The sequence below is a fragment of the Sus scrofa genome, chromosome 7 (genome assembly GCF_000003025.6).
Source record: "Sus scrofa isolate TJ Tabasco breed Duroc chromosome 7, Sscrofa11.1, whole genome shotgun sequence".
NCBI lineage: Eukaryota > Metazoa > Chordata > Mammalia > Artiodactyla > Suidae > Sus > Sus scrofa.
Genome location: NC_010449.5, coordinates 31,763,510 through 31,780,509, shown reverse-complemented (window position 1 = coordinate 31,780,509; position 17,000 = coordinate 31,763,510). Strand labels below are relative to the sequence as shown.

At 41.7% G+C, this 17,000-nt stretch overlaps 1 protein-coding gene across 1 annotated transcript in view; it reads left to right on the top strand.

The window, feature by feature from the left end:
* SLC26A8 (solute carrier family 26 member 8) overlaps nt 1–17,000 on the top strand; it is a 69,212-nt gene that overhangs the window by 11,111 nt on the left and 41,101 nt on the right. The window contains exons 3-6 of the mRNA XM_003356617.4: nt 689–875; nt 7,516–7,655; nt 12,824–12,940; nt 14,664–14,845. Of these exons, the coding sequence (XP_003356665.3) occupies nt 689–875; nt 7,516–7,655; nt 12,824–12,940; nt 14,664–14,845 (626 nt within the window). The remainder of the gene's footprint in view (nt 1–688; nt 876–7,515; nt 7,656–12,823; nt 12,941–14,663; nt 14,846–17,000) is intronic.

The following is a 17,000-nucleotide window of genomic DNA, read 5'->3' as shown; positions in this document are numbered from 1 at the left end:
GATTCTCCATTTGGAAAATGAGAATAATACACACATTGCAGGATTTCCCTTTGTGGCTCAGCAGTTAATGAACCCTACTAGGATCCGTGAGGATGCAGGTTCAATCCCTGGCCTCACTCAGTGGGTTAAGGATCCAGTGTTGCCATGAGCTGTGGTATAGGTCGCAGACACAGCTTGGATCCTGAGTTGCTGTGGCTGTGGCCGCAGCTGTAGCTCCAATTTGACCCCTAGCCTGGAAACTTCCACATGCCACAGATGCAGCCCTAAAAAGCAAACAAAACAAAACCCTTGCTTTCTTTATAGGGTTGTTTTGAGTATAAAATTGTGCAATAAATGAGAATGTTTTATAAAACTGCAATGTGTTATACAAATGTAAGGTACCATTATATGGAAATTGTATTTCCATGAAAATGTGCCAGAGTTCCTGCTGTGGCACAATGGGATCAATAGCATCTCAGCAGCGCCAGGGCACAGGTTCGATCCCAGGCCTAGTGCAGTGGGTTAAAGGATCCAGTGCTGCCACAGATGCAGCATAGGTCGCAGCTATGGCTGGGATCTGATACCTGGCCCCGGGAACTCCATACGCCCTGGGGCAGCCAAAAAAAGATAAAGAAAAAGAGGGAAAAAATGTGCCAAGGATCTAGATTTTTAAAAAATTGTTTCTATTTGATTTCTTTCTCTCATCTAGGGATGGTGCACCCAGAGAGGAGCTACCAGGGCTTTGGCTCTAGATATAGACAGAATTCCTTCACGTATGATGTGAAGCGGGACGTGTACAATGAGGAGACTTTTCATCAGGAACACAGAAGGAAGTCGGCTTCCTCTGGGAACGTGGACATCAACATCACCACCTTCAGTCACCATGTCCACTGCCGGTGCGTGTGTGCAGTCACACGCCTAAAACTCTACTTGATGCCTCTAGTGCTGGCTTCTGTCTTCCTCCTCTGAACTCCTGTCATCAGGGCCCTTAGCTTATTGTGTAATTTCTCTTCGGGTTGCTGTTCTTGTTGTTGTGTGTGTGTCTGTGGTTTGTCTTGCAGCACCTTCTTGATGGTAAACTCCTTGGGCTTAGAGACCTTGACTGTCCCCTGCAGCATCTGGGGATGATATTTAATAAATACGTTGTCTGATTAACCACCATGGCCAGTCTCCTAACAACAGCAAAAAGAGCAAGCGTGGTGGACAAATTAATGACAGTAGCATGACTATGTAGGGCCTATCCTTCAGGAGCTCTTAACCTGTTTCTGTGCTGTGAACCTTTTAGAAGTCTCTCAGAGCTTATGAACCTCTTTTCAGGATAAGTTTTGTAACTTTTGTATTGTGGTAAAAGATGTATATGTATATGTATATTTTATATATATACACAAATGTATATATACATGTGTATAAATATATATATTTGGTCATCTTAACCCCTTTAAAATATGCAGATCAGCAGCATCAATGGCATTCATGATGTTGTGCAACCCTTACCACTGTCTATTTCCAAACAAAACTGTACTTCAAACAGAAACTCTGTACCCATTAAGCAATAGCTCCCCATTGCCCCTTCCTTCTCCCCCCAGTAATCTCGCTTATACTTTGTCTCTACAAATTGCCTAGTCTAGATATCTTATTTAAGCAGAATCATTTATTTATATTTATTTTATTTTATTTCATTTTATTTCATTTCATTTCATTTCATTTCATTTCATTTTGCTTTTTAGGGCTGCGTCTGTGGCATATGGAGGTTCCCAGACCAGAGATCCAATCAGAGCTGCAGCTGCCAGCCTCCGCCACAGCCACGGCAACACGGGATCCGAGCCACATCTGTAACCTAGACCACAGCTCACAGGAATGCTAGATCCCTGACCCACTGAGCGAGGCCAGGGATCAAACCTGCAACCTCATGGATACCAGTCGGATTCGTTTCCACTGCACCACAACAGGAACTCTGGAATCATTTAATGTTTGTCTTTCATGTCTGGTTTATTTCACTTAACACAACGTGGCAAGGATCAGTACTTTGCTTCATTTTATGGCTGATGATATTCCTTTCTATGGATATGCCATATTTTATTTGTTTATTTGTTCATCTGTTAATGGACATTTGGGTTGTTTCCACTTTTTGGCTATTGTGGAGAATCCTGCCGTAAATATTGGTTTAGGGGTATTTGTTTGAGTCCCTGCTTGCATTTCTTTTAGGTATATACCTAAGAGTGGAATTGTTGGCTCATATGGTAATTCAGTGTTTAACCTTTTTGAAGAACTGGCAGCTGCACAGTTGTGCATTCATATCAGCAAGTATTCCAGTTTCTCCATATCCTCGCCAACATTTGTTTTTTTTCATTTTTTATTATAGCCACACTAGTAGATGTGAGTGATGAGCATCTTTTCATATGCTTGTTGGTCACTTGTACATCTTTTTTGGAGAAATGTCTATTTATTTCCTTTGCCTTTAAAAAATTAGGTTGTTTGTCTTTTTGTTGTTCAATTATAGGAGTTCTTTATGCATTCTGGATATTAAACCTTTATCAGATATACGATCTGCAGATATTTTCTTTCACTCAGTAGGTTGTTGTTGATAGTGTTCTTTGGTGTATAGCAGTTTTTAATTTTAAAGGAAATCCAATTTATCTGTTGTTTCTTATTTCTGATTTTTGTGTCATATTTAAGAGACTATTGTGAAATATAAGATTAGGAAGATTTCTCCCTATGCTTTCTTCTATGAGATTTAATAGTTTTATCCCTTAAATTTAGATCCTTGATCCATTCTGAGTTAATTTTGTATATGGTGTGAAGCAGGAGTCCAACTTCATATTTTTCCATGTGGTTATCCCATTTTTCCCAGCACTATTTGTTGAAGAGTTTGTTCTTTCCCCATTGAATGTTCTTGGCCAGAATATTTTATTTATTTATTTATTTAGTCTCTTAGGGCTGCACCTGCAGCATATGGAGGTTCCCAGGCTAGGGGTCCACTCAGAGCTATAGCCACTGGCTTATGCCACAGCCACAGCAAGTGGGATCTGAGCCGCATCTGTGACCTACACCACAGCTCACGGCAATGCCAGATCCTTAACCCGCTGAGCAAGGCCAGGGATCGAACCTGAATCCTCATGGATGCTAGTCGGGTTCATTAACCGCTGAGCCACAACGGGAACTCTCAGAATATTTTAGAAGGCATGAAATACATAGTATTATAAAGGAAACCAGTTATATTGAAATATATTTATCAAAATATGAAAAATCCCCAATTTCTGATATTTAATAATTGTGGGTATAATAACTGCCATCGTTTCTAAGTATTGATGAATATACATGTATTTTAAGATATCTGCCACAGTTTTAATGTAATGTGAAAATATTTGTGATTTCTATTGGTGACAAAGTCAAGTTCTGCTGATACTGCTGTGGTTTGTCGTCAACATTCATAACTGAAGGAAATGCTAACTTTCAGTTAGGAGATTAGTGGAAATAAAGATATAATTTTTCCCATAGAATTCCCATGAACTCTATCTAGAGACCCCTTGGTCATCCATAGACCTCAGGTTAAAAACCCTTTGTGACTTACTTTATGATGTTACCCCTAATTACTCAAACTGTCCTCACTCACACTCTGGGTTTATGGGTCCCTCTTATCCCTTGATTTATCACCTACAGTTGGCATGTGTTGAGTGACAAGTGAGGAAGGCCTCCACCCAGCCCTCCTGCAGACCTTCCTCTCAAGAGCCTTTTCCTTTGTCCATATCCTGCCTTTTGCAAGTTATGGTGTTGGATGTCCCTCCCCCAACCTTTATCGCAACTCTCATTTTTTTCTGCTTTAGGTTGAGTTAGAGATCACGTGTCAAAGAGGGCATTTGGGGGCTGCACTGGCTTTGTCTCAACCAAAGGATCATCTTTTCCTGATTTACACCTCATTATAAACAGGTGCTACCAAGAAATTCCAGCCTCACTCCCCTCCAACTGCCGTATCCTTAGACACTTAAATCTGACCAGTGCTGCCTCCCATGGGCTTATAGAGCAGTTCTGATTCCCTACTTCCAGAACATATCAGTTACATCCACTTCTGAATTTTAACCTGAAGGGCAGCACTGGTAGTTAAGAGCAAGACCCAGAAGCCAGACTGCCTGATTTTTTTTTTTTTTTTTTTTTTTGTCTTTTTGCCTTTTCTAGGGCCGCTCCCGCGGCATATGGAGTTTCCCAGGCTAGGGGTCTAATTGGAGCTGTAGCCACCAGCCTACACCACAGCCACAGCATTGCGGGATCCAAGCCACATCTGCAACCTATATCACAGCTCACAGCAACACTGCATCCTTAACCCACTGAGCAAGGCTAGGGATCAAACCCGAAACCTCATAGTTCCTAGTCAGATTCGTTAACCATTGAGCCACAATGGGAACTCCCAGACTGCCTGATTTTGAATACCGTTTCTGCTCCTTCCCAACTGTATGACCTCAGGTAAGCTATCCAGCTCTACTGAGGCTCAGTTTCCTAATCTATAAAATGGGGATGATAAATGCATGTACTTTAGTAGGAGTTCCCGTCGTGGCTCAACGGTTAACAAATCTGACTCGCGCCCATGAGGACGCAGGTTCGACCCCTGACCTTGCTCAGTGGGTTAAGGATCTGGCATTGCTATGGCTGTGGTGTAGCCAGCAGCTGCGGTTCTCCGATGTGACCCCTAGCCTGGGAACCTCTATATGCCACGGGTGCGGGCCTAAAAAGCAAAAACAAACAAACAAACAAAAAAGCATCTATTTTATAAAGTGACTGTGAGGATTTAGAGAGTATTTGTAAAGCACCTAGAAACAGTTAAAAATGAAAAATCATAATCTTTTACCTTCACCTCTTCCTTTCTATGGAAACCTTCATTTCTTTCTTCATTTTCTCCCTTTTAGTTAGCAACTGCAAATACTCTTTCTTTTCAAAAATCTCCCCCATGCTTCCACAGCAGCTCTTACATTCCTCACTTTCAAGATGCCTTAATGAAAGTCCAGATTCATGTCAAAGTGCTCATACTCTTCCTCTACCAGCTTCAATTTCTGTTCTTCTAACTCCTTCTTTAATTCCCTGCAGTCTCAGATCCTCATTATTCCATGTCCATTTTATTTATTTATTTATTTATTGCCCTCCTGTTGAGTACTGATGACTCTCCCTAGGGTGGCTGGTCTTCCACCAAGTGGCACATGGAGAGGAAGGGACACTGGACCACATGCGGGGACAAATTGCCCCGGTGCCATGCTCTGCTGTCCCCATGGAGGGCCACAACTGCAGACAGCACAAACCCTACGCCTGTCTACCACCCAGGGGCTCTCCTAAAAAATAGCAATTCAGTGTTCTTTCCAAGCCCATGGTCTTGCTACTGGCTTCTGAGCCGAAGTTGACAGCTGTCAATAGGAATTATGGCGGTAATAGGGTGGATGGAACACTGAACCAAAAATCAGGAGAACTGGTTTCTAGTCCCAGTCTGCCCACACTTATTACTGTGACCTTGGCAAAGACATTTGCAGTTATCTGGTCTTAATTACTTTAGGGATAGTAATGCTCATCATTGTGAGTGTCAAACTGAAATTACCTTTTTTTTTTTTACTTTATTTTTTTATTACTCAGATGAATTTATCACATCCATAATTGTATAATGATCATAACAATCCAATTTCACAGGATTTCCATCCCCTAACCCAAGCACATCCCCGCACCCCACAAACTCTCCTCCGGAGACCATAAGTTTTTCAGTGTCCGTGAGTCAGCATCTGTTCTGCAAAGTTTAGTCTGTCCTTTTTTCAGATTCCACATGTCAGTGAAAGCATTTGATGTTGGTGTCTCATTGTATGGCTGACTTCACTTAGCATGATAATTTCTAGGTCCATCCATGTTGCTAAAAATGCTGATATTTCATTCATTTTAATGGCTGAGTAATACCTTTTTTTTTTTTTTAAGGCCACACCTACAGCATATGGAAGTTCCAAACTAGGGGTCGAATTGGGGCTGCAGCCACAGGCCTACACCACAGCTGTGGCAACACTAGATCCTTAACCCACAGAGCAGGGCCAGGGATCAAATCTGCATCCTCATGATGACTACGTTGTATTCTTAATTTGCTAAGCCACAACAGGAATTCCTGAAATTACTTCTTTTCTGAGCACACATTTTAGCTTTACAAACACTGAAGTTATATTTGTTGCTCTAGTCAAATCCCTATCATTCAACTACAGTTCATCCATGAAATATCTCCACACTCTTTGCAGCCCATCCTGGGATGTGAATAGCAAAAAACAATTTAAAACCAAATTAGTTTCACTGATGATGGATTGATTTACTGATTGATTGATTGGTTTACAAAGATTCTGAGGTTTTGGATGATCTAAAGATTTTTTTTTTTTTTTTTTTTTTTTTTTTTTTTTACTTTTTGCCATTTCTTGGGCCGCTCCCGTGGCATATGGAGGTTCCCAGGCTAGGGGTCTAATCGGAGCTATAGCCACCAGCCTACGCCAGAGCCACAGCAACGCGGGATCCGAGCCGCGTCTGCAACCTAAACCACAGCTCATGGTAACGCTGGATCGTTAACCCACTGAGCAAGGGCAGGGACCAAACCTGCAACCTCGTGGTTCCTAGTCGTATTCGTTAACCACTGTGCCACGACGGGAACTCCTGGATGATCTAAAGATTTAAAATAGGTTTTCTCAATCTCAGTGCTGTTGGCATTGTGGACCATAAAATCATTTCTTGTGGAGAGCTGTCCTGTGCATTGTAGGATGTCTAGTGACATCTCTGGCTTCTACCCACCAGATGCCAGTCATGACAATCAAAAATTTCTCCAGACATTGCCACATGTCCTTTGGGGAACAAAATTGCTTCTGGTTGTTATCCACTGAGTTAAAGGACAATAAAGCCTTATTTTATTGCCTTTTCTTTACGTGGATAACTCCTTATGCATGGAATTCCATATTCTATATTTTCTATAAATTTCTACGCATAACAGGTCAAAGCCATACAGAGTTAATGCTTGGTAAAAATGTTAGTATACAGGAATGATATGTGTTAACTTCCTGCCCTCCACCAATATCACATCTCAAAAACCTGTCCTTACCAAGAGGATGTAGTAACTATCCATTTTGCTACTGGAAAATCTTGGTGGGTTGAATTCTTTTCAAACATTCTGTAAAAACACAGACCTGATTTGTATGCTGGACTTACAGGTCTGAGTTTTTGTCATGTTTATGGTACTGGTTCTCAGCCAGAGGTGGTAGTCTCCCCCAGAGAACATTTGGGAATGTCTGGGGACATTTTTGGTTGTCACAGCTGGTGGCGGGGGGGCTGCTACTGGCACCTAGCAGGTAGAAACCAGAGATGCTGATAAAATATCTGCAATGCATAGGACAGCCCCACAATAGACTTTCCAGTCTAACATGTCTAAATGTCAATAGTGCTGACAAGAAACTCCGTGGCATGGGAAGAAATATGCACTGTGCCTTTTCCTGGCTATGTGGGCTTTTTCTTTGGAGAACCAAATCAAGTCTCTGTCCTTTCTTACAGCTGCTCATGGCACAAGTTCCGAAGATGCATGCTTACAGTATTTCCCTTCCTAGAGTGGATGTGTTTGTATCGATTCAAGGATTGGCTTCTTGGAGACTTACTTGCTGGTATAAATGTTGGCCTTGTGCAAATTCCCCAAGGTAAGTTAGATATGAAGGCTTTTCACCCTCAGACAAGACACCAGACCTAGTCCACTTGCCCAGAGTAAACAAACTACTTATGCTTAGATGAAAGGGGAAAAAAATGTGAATTCCATTCACATCGTTACCGTTTGTTTCCTTCTCTGCCAAATTTCTAACTCTTCTAGGGTGGTTCCAAAAGTCTCAGTTTAGACCCCTGAATATATTCGAGAGTTTTGTAATGCCCACTCATGGTTATTTTTCTTTTGCTTAACTAGTCACTTACGTAATCACATGACTGCAATAGACCCCACTTGGCATGAGTTTTACTTAGAAAGGTGAAGCTTGGAGTTCTCATTGTAGCTCAGTGGGTTAAGAACCTAGCTAGTATCCATGAGGATGTGGGGTGGATCCCTGGCCCTGCTCGGTGGGTTAAAGATCTGGTGTTGCCACAAGCTGCGGCATAGGTCACCAATGCAGCTTGCATCCTGCATTGCTGTGGCTGTGGTATAAGCTGTGGCTCCGATTTGACCCCTAGCCTGGGAATTTCCATATACCACAAGTGTGGCTCTAAAAAGACAAAAAGAAGGAAGGGAAGAAGGAAGGGAGGAAGGGAAGAAGGAAGGAAAGAAGGAAGGGAAAGAAAAAGTTGAAGCTTTGGAAACACAGCACGCTAGTATCCCTCCAGCAAGTCACACACACAGCAGTTCAGAGGCTACTGTCTGTTCTTCCAAGTGGCAGTTCAAGTGTAAGACAGCAAGATAGCACAGACAGGTGGGAGCTCTCTGGGCTTTAGAAGCCTCATTTCCCAAATAGGAGCCAGCATCTCTTGTAATTCCTATAACTGTTGGGTCCAGGGGTCCCACAGCCCCGTTACAAGAGTCATTGTGCTCTGAGAAGCTCCAAGCTAGGGCTTCCCCCAGGATATTTATCTTTCATTCACAGTCCCTTTGGTGCAGATAGAGGATACTAATGGAGGCTCATTTTACCATAATTCCTTTTGGCTGGTAACCCAGCTGACATTCCACCATTCTCAGGTTTCCAAAGAAATAGAGCTAGAAAGTTAACCTGAGATCAAATTTATCAGAAGATAAAAGATTTTGTATTCATCCTTTACTCAGAGTAGTTCACAATTCCCTGCATAGTCTTTAAACACCTCTAATTCACTATTCTTCTAGGGCCAACCAAGGAGAGTTGCAACTTGTGGCTGAACAGGTTGTATAAAGCACAAATGAAGCCAACCAAAGGAGCAAATGGCAGCTGAAATTCGTGTCTGGCTTAGGGATGTTAGTTGGAAAAAAGGGATCCCCTTTAAGAAATTAATTATCATACAGTAAAATGGACTTCTTTCATATAGTTCTATGCATTTAAACACATGTGTGTAGATTGTATAACCACCACCGCGATCAAGCTGTGTAATGGTTTCATCAGCCCCAGAACTCTTGTGCCATCACTATTTAGTCACATCCTCTGCTCACCTCTAACCGCTGGCAACCACTGATCTGTTCTCAGTCACCATGGTTCTGTCTTTTGGCGAATGTCATATAAATGGTGTCATATAGTATGTAACTTCTGAAGGGTGGCTTCTTGAATTCAGCATTATGTCTTTGAAATGAATGTGAACATATACGCATCGATGTTTACTCCTTGGAGTTCCCCTGTAGTGCAGCGGGTTAAGGATCCGGCATTGTCACTGCTGAGGCGCAGGTTCAGTCCCTTGACCCAGGAACTGCCACATGCTGCTGGCACAGCCCCCAAAAATTTTTTTAAATAGTTTATTCCTTTTTATCGCACTATTCCATTGTATGGCTATAACACAGTTTGCTTATCCATTCACTTATTGATAGGCATTTTGTTTCCAGTTTTGTGCCTTCACAAATAAGGTTGCTGTTATCATTCAAGTATAGGTTCTTGTGTGGACATAGTTTTCATTTCTCTAAGGTAAATAACCAGAAGTTGGTATCATCGGTCCTATGAGAAGTATATGTTTACCCTATATAAGAAACTCCCAAGCTGTTTTTGCAGAGTGGCTGTACCCTCCCATTTTACATTCCCACTAACAATGTATGAGAATTCAAGTTCCTCTCCACTCTTGTCAGCACTTGATATTGTCAGTATTTTTAAATTAAACCTTCTGTTTTGAGATAATTATAGAATCATGTGAATTTGTAAGAAACCACAGGGAGATCCCTTGTATCCTTTACCAACTTTCCTCAGTGGTAACATCTTACAAAACTACAGCCCAGCCTCACATCCAGGACGTTAACATTGATGCAGTTGAGATACAGACCATTTCTACCACCACGAGCCTCCCTCATCTCGCCCTTTATGGTCACGGCCCCCTGCTCCCTGCCTCATCCCCCTCTTCATACCCCACAGTCACTAATCTGTTCTTCATTTCTATAATGTTGTCATTTCAAGAAAGTTACAGAAATACCCTTTGGTATTGGCTTCTTTCACTCACTGTAATTCTCTGGAGATTTATCTAGGTTGTTGTGTATACCAATAGTTTATTCCTTTTTATTTCTGAGTAGTAGTACGTGGTATGGCTATACCACAGTTTGTTTAAACGTTCGCCCTTGAAAGACATCTGGATCATCTGTAGCTTTTGGCTATTACAAATACAGCTATCATGAAACATCTGTGGCGTTCTCTTGTGGCACAGCAGGTTAAGGATCCAGCCTTGTCACTGCTGTTGTGTGGGTTTGATTCGTGGCCTGGGAACTTTCATATGCTGTGGGTGTGGCAAAAAAAAAAAAAAAGAAAGAAAGAAAAGAAAAAGAGTTTGTAGGTAATGAACATAGCTCTTCATTTCTCTGGAATAAATGTCCAAGAGTGCAGCTGTTGGATTATATAGTAGTGGCACGTTTAGTTTTTTTAGAAACTGCCAAGCTATTTTCTGAGCTGCAGCTGTGACTTACACCACAACTTTGGCCACAGTGGCTCCTTTAACTCACTGCACCAAGCCAGGGGTTGAACCCATGGCTCTGCAACAATCCGAGCTGCTGCACTTGGATTCTTTTTTTTAAGTTTTTTAAAATTTTAAGTGACTTTTATTTTTTCCATTATAGCTGGTTTACAGCGTCCTGTCAATTTTCTACTGTACAGCACACATAGATATATACATTCTTTTTCTCACATTATCCTCTATCATGCTCCATCATAAGTGGAACTAGATATAGTTTCCAGTGCTATACAGCAGGATCTCATTGCTTATCCGTTCCAAAGGCAATAGTTTGTGCATCTATTAACCTGAAATTCCCAGTCCATCCCACTCCCACCCCCTCCCCCTTAGCAACCACAAGTCTGTTCTCTAAGTCCATGATTTTCTTTTCTGTGGAAAGGTTCATTTGTGTCATATATTAGATTCCAGGTTTAAGTGATATCATATGGTATTTGTCATTCTCTTTCTGACTTATTTCACTTAGTTTTAGAGTCTCTAGTTCCATCCATGTTGCTACAAATGGCACGATTTTGTTCTTTTTTATGGCTGAGTAGTATTCCATTGTGTATATGTAGCACATCTTCTTAATCCATTCAGCTGTCAATGGACATTTAGGTTGTTTCCGTGTCTACGGGTACATGTGTCTTGCAGTCAGAGTCTTTTTCTTTTTTTTTTTTTTTTTTTGCTTTTTGCTTTTTAGGGCCGTACTTGTGGCATATGGAGGTTCCCAAGCTAGGAGTGGAATCAGAGCTGCAGCTGCCAGCCTACACCACAGCCCACAGCAACAACAGATCCTTAACCCACTGAGCAAGGCCAGGGATTGAACCTGTGTCCTCATGGATGTTAGATTCAGTAACTGCTGAGCCATGATGGGAACTCAGATTCTTAACATACTGAGTCATAGCGGGAACTCCTCCATCTATACTTTTTTTTTTTACTTTTTTTAAATAATGATTTTTATTTTTTCCATTAATATATTTTAATGAAATAATTCTTATCTTTTGCTCATATCCTATTGGGTTGTTTACATTTTTACTTTTGAGTTTTGAGAGTTATTTATATTTCTGGATAGTGGTCCTTTGTCTTTTGTGTTTGGCAAATATGTTCTCACGGTCTGTAGCCTGCCTTTTATCCTCTTCACAGAATATTTCCAGAGCAAAATTTTTAACTTTGAGGAGGTGTAGTTTTTAGTGTCTTTTATTTTAGCCATTCTAAGAGATATGGAGTTGTATCTCATTGTGTTTTTAATTTGCATTTCCCTCAAGGCTAATGGAGTTGAACATCTTTTCATGTTCTTATTTGCTATCCTCAGATCCCCTTTGGCAAAGTTCCTGTTCAAGTTTTTTGCCCATTTTTTAATTGGATTTTTTTTTCTCTTGTTGTTATTAATTTTTCTGGGGGGTGGGGGGCACGCCTGAAGCATGTGAAAGTTCCTAGGACCAGGGATCAAACCTGAGCCACAGCAGTGACCCAAGCCACAGCAGTGGTAATGTCAGGTCCTTAACCATTAGGCTACAAGGGAACTCCTCTTATTGTTAATTTTTAAGAATTCTTTATATATCTGGGTACAAGTCCTTTATCAGATATGTGATTTGCAAATATTTTTTCTCAGTCAGTAGCTCATCTTTTCATTCTCTTGACAGTGTCTTTGGCAGAGTAAAAGGTTTTAATTTTGATGAAGTCCAGTTTATCAACTTTTTTCCTTTTATGGATTGTGATTTTCCTGTACCATATAAGAACTCTTCATTTAACCCTCAGGTCACAAAGATTTTCTCCTGTGTGTTCTTCTACGGGTCTTATAGTTTTATGTTTTACATTTAGAATTAATCCATTTTGAGTTAATCTTTATAAAATGGGTGAAGTTTAGGTCACAGTTTATTTTTTGTTGCTTTTTTTTTTTTCTTTGTCTTTTTAGGGCTGCAGCATATGGAAGTTCCCAGACCCGGGGCTGAATAGGAGCTGTAGCTGCCAGCCTACGTCACAGCTACAGCAACAACAGATCTGAGCCACGTCTGCAACCTACACCACAGTTCATGGCAATGCTGGATCCTTAACCCACTGAGTGGGGCCAGGCATCAAACCCACATCCTCACAGATACCAGTTGGGTTCACAACCCACTGAGCCGCATTGGGAACTCCTATATGGATCATATATATTTATTTTAAATATTCTTTACAGTTTTTACCTAAGGTGACTTTTAAAAGCCAGGCTACCTTTGCTCATTTAAATCATCTTGCTTTTCAGGCCTGACGTTTAGTTTGCTGGCAAGGCAACTGGTTCCTCCTCTCAATGTTTCTTATTCAGCTTTCTGTTCTTCAGTAATTTATGTAATTTTTGGATCCTGCCATCAAATGTCCATTGGTGAGTTCAGTGCTGGAATCACAGGAAATGGTTCTCAATTGTTTACTTATTGCTAAGGAGTCCAAATTCAAGCTCCAAGATAGAAAGAAAGGAGGCAGAAGATGGATATTCTATCCATAGGTTTAGTGTTCAGATTTTAGAAAATGAACAATTTGTCTATGCCATTATTAATGTCACCACCAAACAGGCCAGCAAGCTGTTTCCCAAAGGAATGAAAAGGCAAGAGGTACTTTCCTTGGTGAAATTACTGCACCCTGGAATCTGACTATTCTCAATCTGCAAGGCCCAGAAATGATTTTGCCAAAACTCCTAGAATGGATCCACCTTTCAGCTATACCCATAATAACCAAACTCCAAGGGCCTGCTTTATAATAATCATGTCAGATTATTCATTTCCATTGAGAAAATGCTGTCTTAGTAACCAAAGCACTCACATTCACAGCATAAGCACTTTTCTTCCCTGAGTCAAAAGTCCATCTACTAATTTATAATTAAAAAAGAAAAGACTTACAGGGACCAGACCGGCTGAAAGTCATATAAACAGCTCAGTCCTCTCCCTGAGGTGAAACCGTGTAGAAGCCACAACACAGAATGCCCTGGGGTCCCATTCTCTCAGTTCAGTGCCTTCCTGAGCTTCTGCACGGCACCGCTGACCAAGCAACCAGCGCTGTTGTTCTGACTGGCGTAGTATTTCTCCAGATAAGTCTGTATATTCCGTGTGTCCAGTTGCCATCCCATTCTGTGGAGCGCTCCTGTGCCTTTTTTTTTAAAAGACAATATTGCCTATCTTTACTAAAATCTGTCATGCGTTGATTTATATTTGAACACTAAGAGAGCTATTTATTCTATTTCCAAGTTCCCAGAGCACATTACAATCATTTCCAAATCCTGATTATAGAGGTCTATTAGGGTTTTGTTTCTGTAAGGTAATTTAAAGGTAGGATTGGCTTTGCCTCCCACGTGTGAGTATGTCAGTATGAAAAATAAGTGAAATTATGTTTGACACAGGTTTAGCTCAGTGTCATTTTGCACCTGTTAAGTTCTTCATATGTGTTAGGTATTATTTTTCTTCATATTTTATTTATTTATTTGCTTTTTTAAGGGCCACATCCATGGCATATACAGGTTCCCAGGCGAGGGGTCAGATTGGAGCTACAGCTGCCGGCTCATGCCACAGCCACAGCAACTCGGAATCAGAGTCACATCTGCAACCTACAGCTCATGGCAACACTGGCTCCTTGACTCACTGAGCAAGGCCAGAGATCAAACCCACATCCTCATGGATACTAGTCAGATTCATTTCTGCTGTGCCACAACAGGAACTCCTTTCTTCTTATTTTTGATTAGCTTTGTTTTCTGATCCTCTCACCACCATCTCATTTTTCACCATTTCTTTTTTTATTTTATTTTTTATTTTTCACCCTTTCTAAGAGCAGGTACAGTGGCTGAGACTGATATACATTTCCAGCCAATTTCTCTTTAATCCCCTTCCATGTGCCCATGACGCAAAGAGATTAATGCCTAGACCACCAAAATCTAAATTTTGTAAGGTGGTTACAGTTTGTGGAGCCCTGCTCTTTCTTACTTCTCAATGGCCACTTTCAAAGAAGACAAGTTTGTCAGATCAGGGGTAAAACATCAGACCATACCTTGCTTTGGTCAGTATCTGTCAGTTTCCCTGGACTTAAAACCTCACCCTTTGCCTAAACGTTTTCTTTCCTAGGTTCCTTCTTCCTTGTGAGTGCTCTGGCCATCAATGTCCTGAGGATGTACCCATTCAACAGTGGCCGCCTCATACTGGGAACTTTCATCAAAGATGACTTTTCTGACATCTCCTTCTTTGCAAAATATAACAGGTCCCTGAGTGTGGTGGCATCCACAACTTTTCTGACTGGGATTATTCAGGTAGGACCCGAGTCTCTGAACCCCTGAAGAGGAAAGTAAGTAAAGGGGCTACAAATGGACCCCTTCCTTTAATTGTTCCTGTTATCCATTGTGATATATCTGGAACTTTGGGGATTTATTTTTCAAAAACTTTTGGGATGTGTGGATAGGCCATCTCCTAGGTGACAAAGCTTCTCCTCCTCGGAAATCCACTATCAGTGGTTTAGGACGAGATACTGAACATTCTCATTAATCCCTTCTACTCTGAGGCTAAAGAAGGATCCCACAGAGTATAACCTAGAGTTCTACTCATGATTTCATGTTTAAAAAAAATTTTTTTTAATATTGTTTCAACAAGAATAGCAGTCATGGGCTTGCATGTTGCATTTCTGGCTAGTGAGGATTAGAGTCAGACCTGGAATCCTTTTCCTGCAAGGACAGGCCCACTGCTAAAGGACAGTGATATCATTGACTTATAAAATATAAAAACTGTATAAAATATGAAAAATTACTTTGGGAGTTCCCGTTGTGGCTCAGCCAGTTAAGAACCTGACTAGTATCCATGAGGATGCAGGTTCGATCCTTGGTCTCACTCAGTAGATTAAGTATCCAGCATTGCTGTAATCTGCGGCATAGGTCACAGAAGCGGCTCCAATCTGGTGTTGCTGTGGCTGTGGTGTAGGCCAGCAGCTGCAGCTCCAATTTGACCCCTAGCCCAGGAAGTCTGATATGCCATAGGCTGTATCAGTGTTAAAATCCTGGTTATGGCATTGTGCTATAGTTGTGTGAGATGTTACCATAGGGGGAAACTGGCCACACCAGATCTCTGTGTATCATGTTTTACAGCAGCATGTCAGCCCGCAGTTATTTAAAATAAAAAGTTTAAATTAAAAAAATAAGTCTGGGGAGTTCCTGTCGTGGCTCAGTGGTTAACAAACCCGGCTAGTGTCCGTGAGGATGCGGGTTCGATCCCTGGCCTTGCTCAGTGGGTTAAGGATCCAGTGTTGCTGTGAGCTGGGGCATGTGGAAGTTCCTGGGCTAGGGGTCAAATTGGAGATGCAGCTTCCAGCCTACACCACAGCCGTGGCAACACTCCATCCGAGCCCCATCTATGATCTACACTGCAGCTCAGGGCAACTCTGGGAGCAAGGCCAGGGATCGAACTCACATCCTCACAGACCCTATGTCAGGTTCTTAACCCTGCTGGGCCACAGGAACTCCTGTTAACACAGATTCTGATTGCACATCACAGCTGGGCAAGAAAGAGTTCGAAGGTCAGATATAGATATTTGCCGTTTACAAGGTGGAAGGAAGGAATGGCATGAGGAATGAATGATATATATTTGCATCTGTTGCTATTTTCAGACTTGGCTAAGTGGGTTTTTTTACATATATTATGTAATATAATCCATACAAAACACAGCATGTTGAGTATTATTCTTTTTTTTTTTTTTTTTTTTTTTTTTTTGCCATTTCTTGGGCTGCTCCTGCGGCATATGGAGGTTCCCAGGCTAGGGGTCTAATCGGAGCTGTAGCCACTGGCTTACACCAGAGCCACAGCAACGCGGGATCCAAGCCGCGTCTGCGACCTACACCACAGCTCACGGCAACACCGGATCCTTAACCCACTGAGCAAGGCCAGAGATCGAACCCGCAACCTCATGGTTCCTCGTCGGATTCGTTAACCACTGCACCACGATGGGAACTCCCGAGTATTATTCATTTTAAAGATGAGGAAGCCGAGGTTCAGAGAGTTTAGTAAACTTGTCCAAACTCACACAGCCAGTGAACAGCAGAGCCAGCCTTGAAGCCAAGTTCTCCGTCCCTAGGGATCATGCTCTCTTCACCTGGAGGAGGGAAGTTTTATTGGGCTCCTAAGAGAGATGATAAACATGGATTACTGGAGATGGCCAAAAAAGAAGGAGGTCTGTGCAAAGCACAGAAGTAGAAATCAGCCAATCACACAAAAGCCAGGAAGTGGGTTGGCCTGAGTGAAAGAGCACACTGGGCAGTAATGACAGGAGAATAAGGGAGATGGAGAGCCCAGCTAACCGAAAGCTTGGAAACAAAAAGCTTTTAAAGCTAATAGGTTTATTCTTCCCAGTTTGTTCTTCTGATAACTCCTAGTATGGTGGAAGATGAAGCAGTGACAATAGAAGGCTTCAAGGCTCTTGTT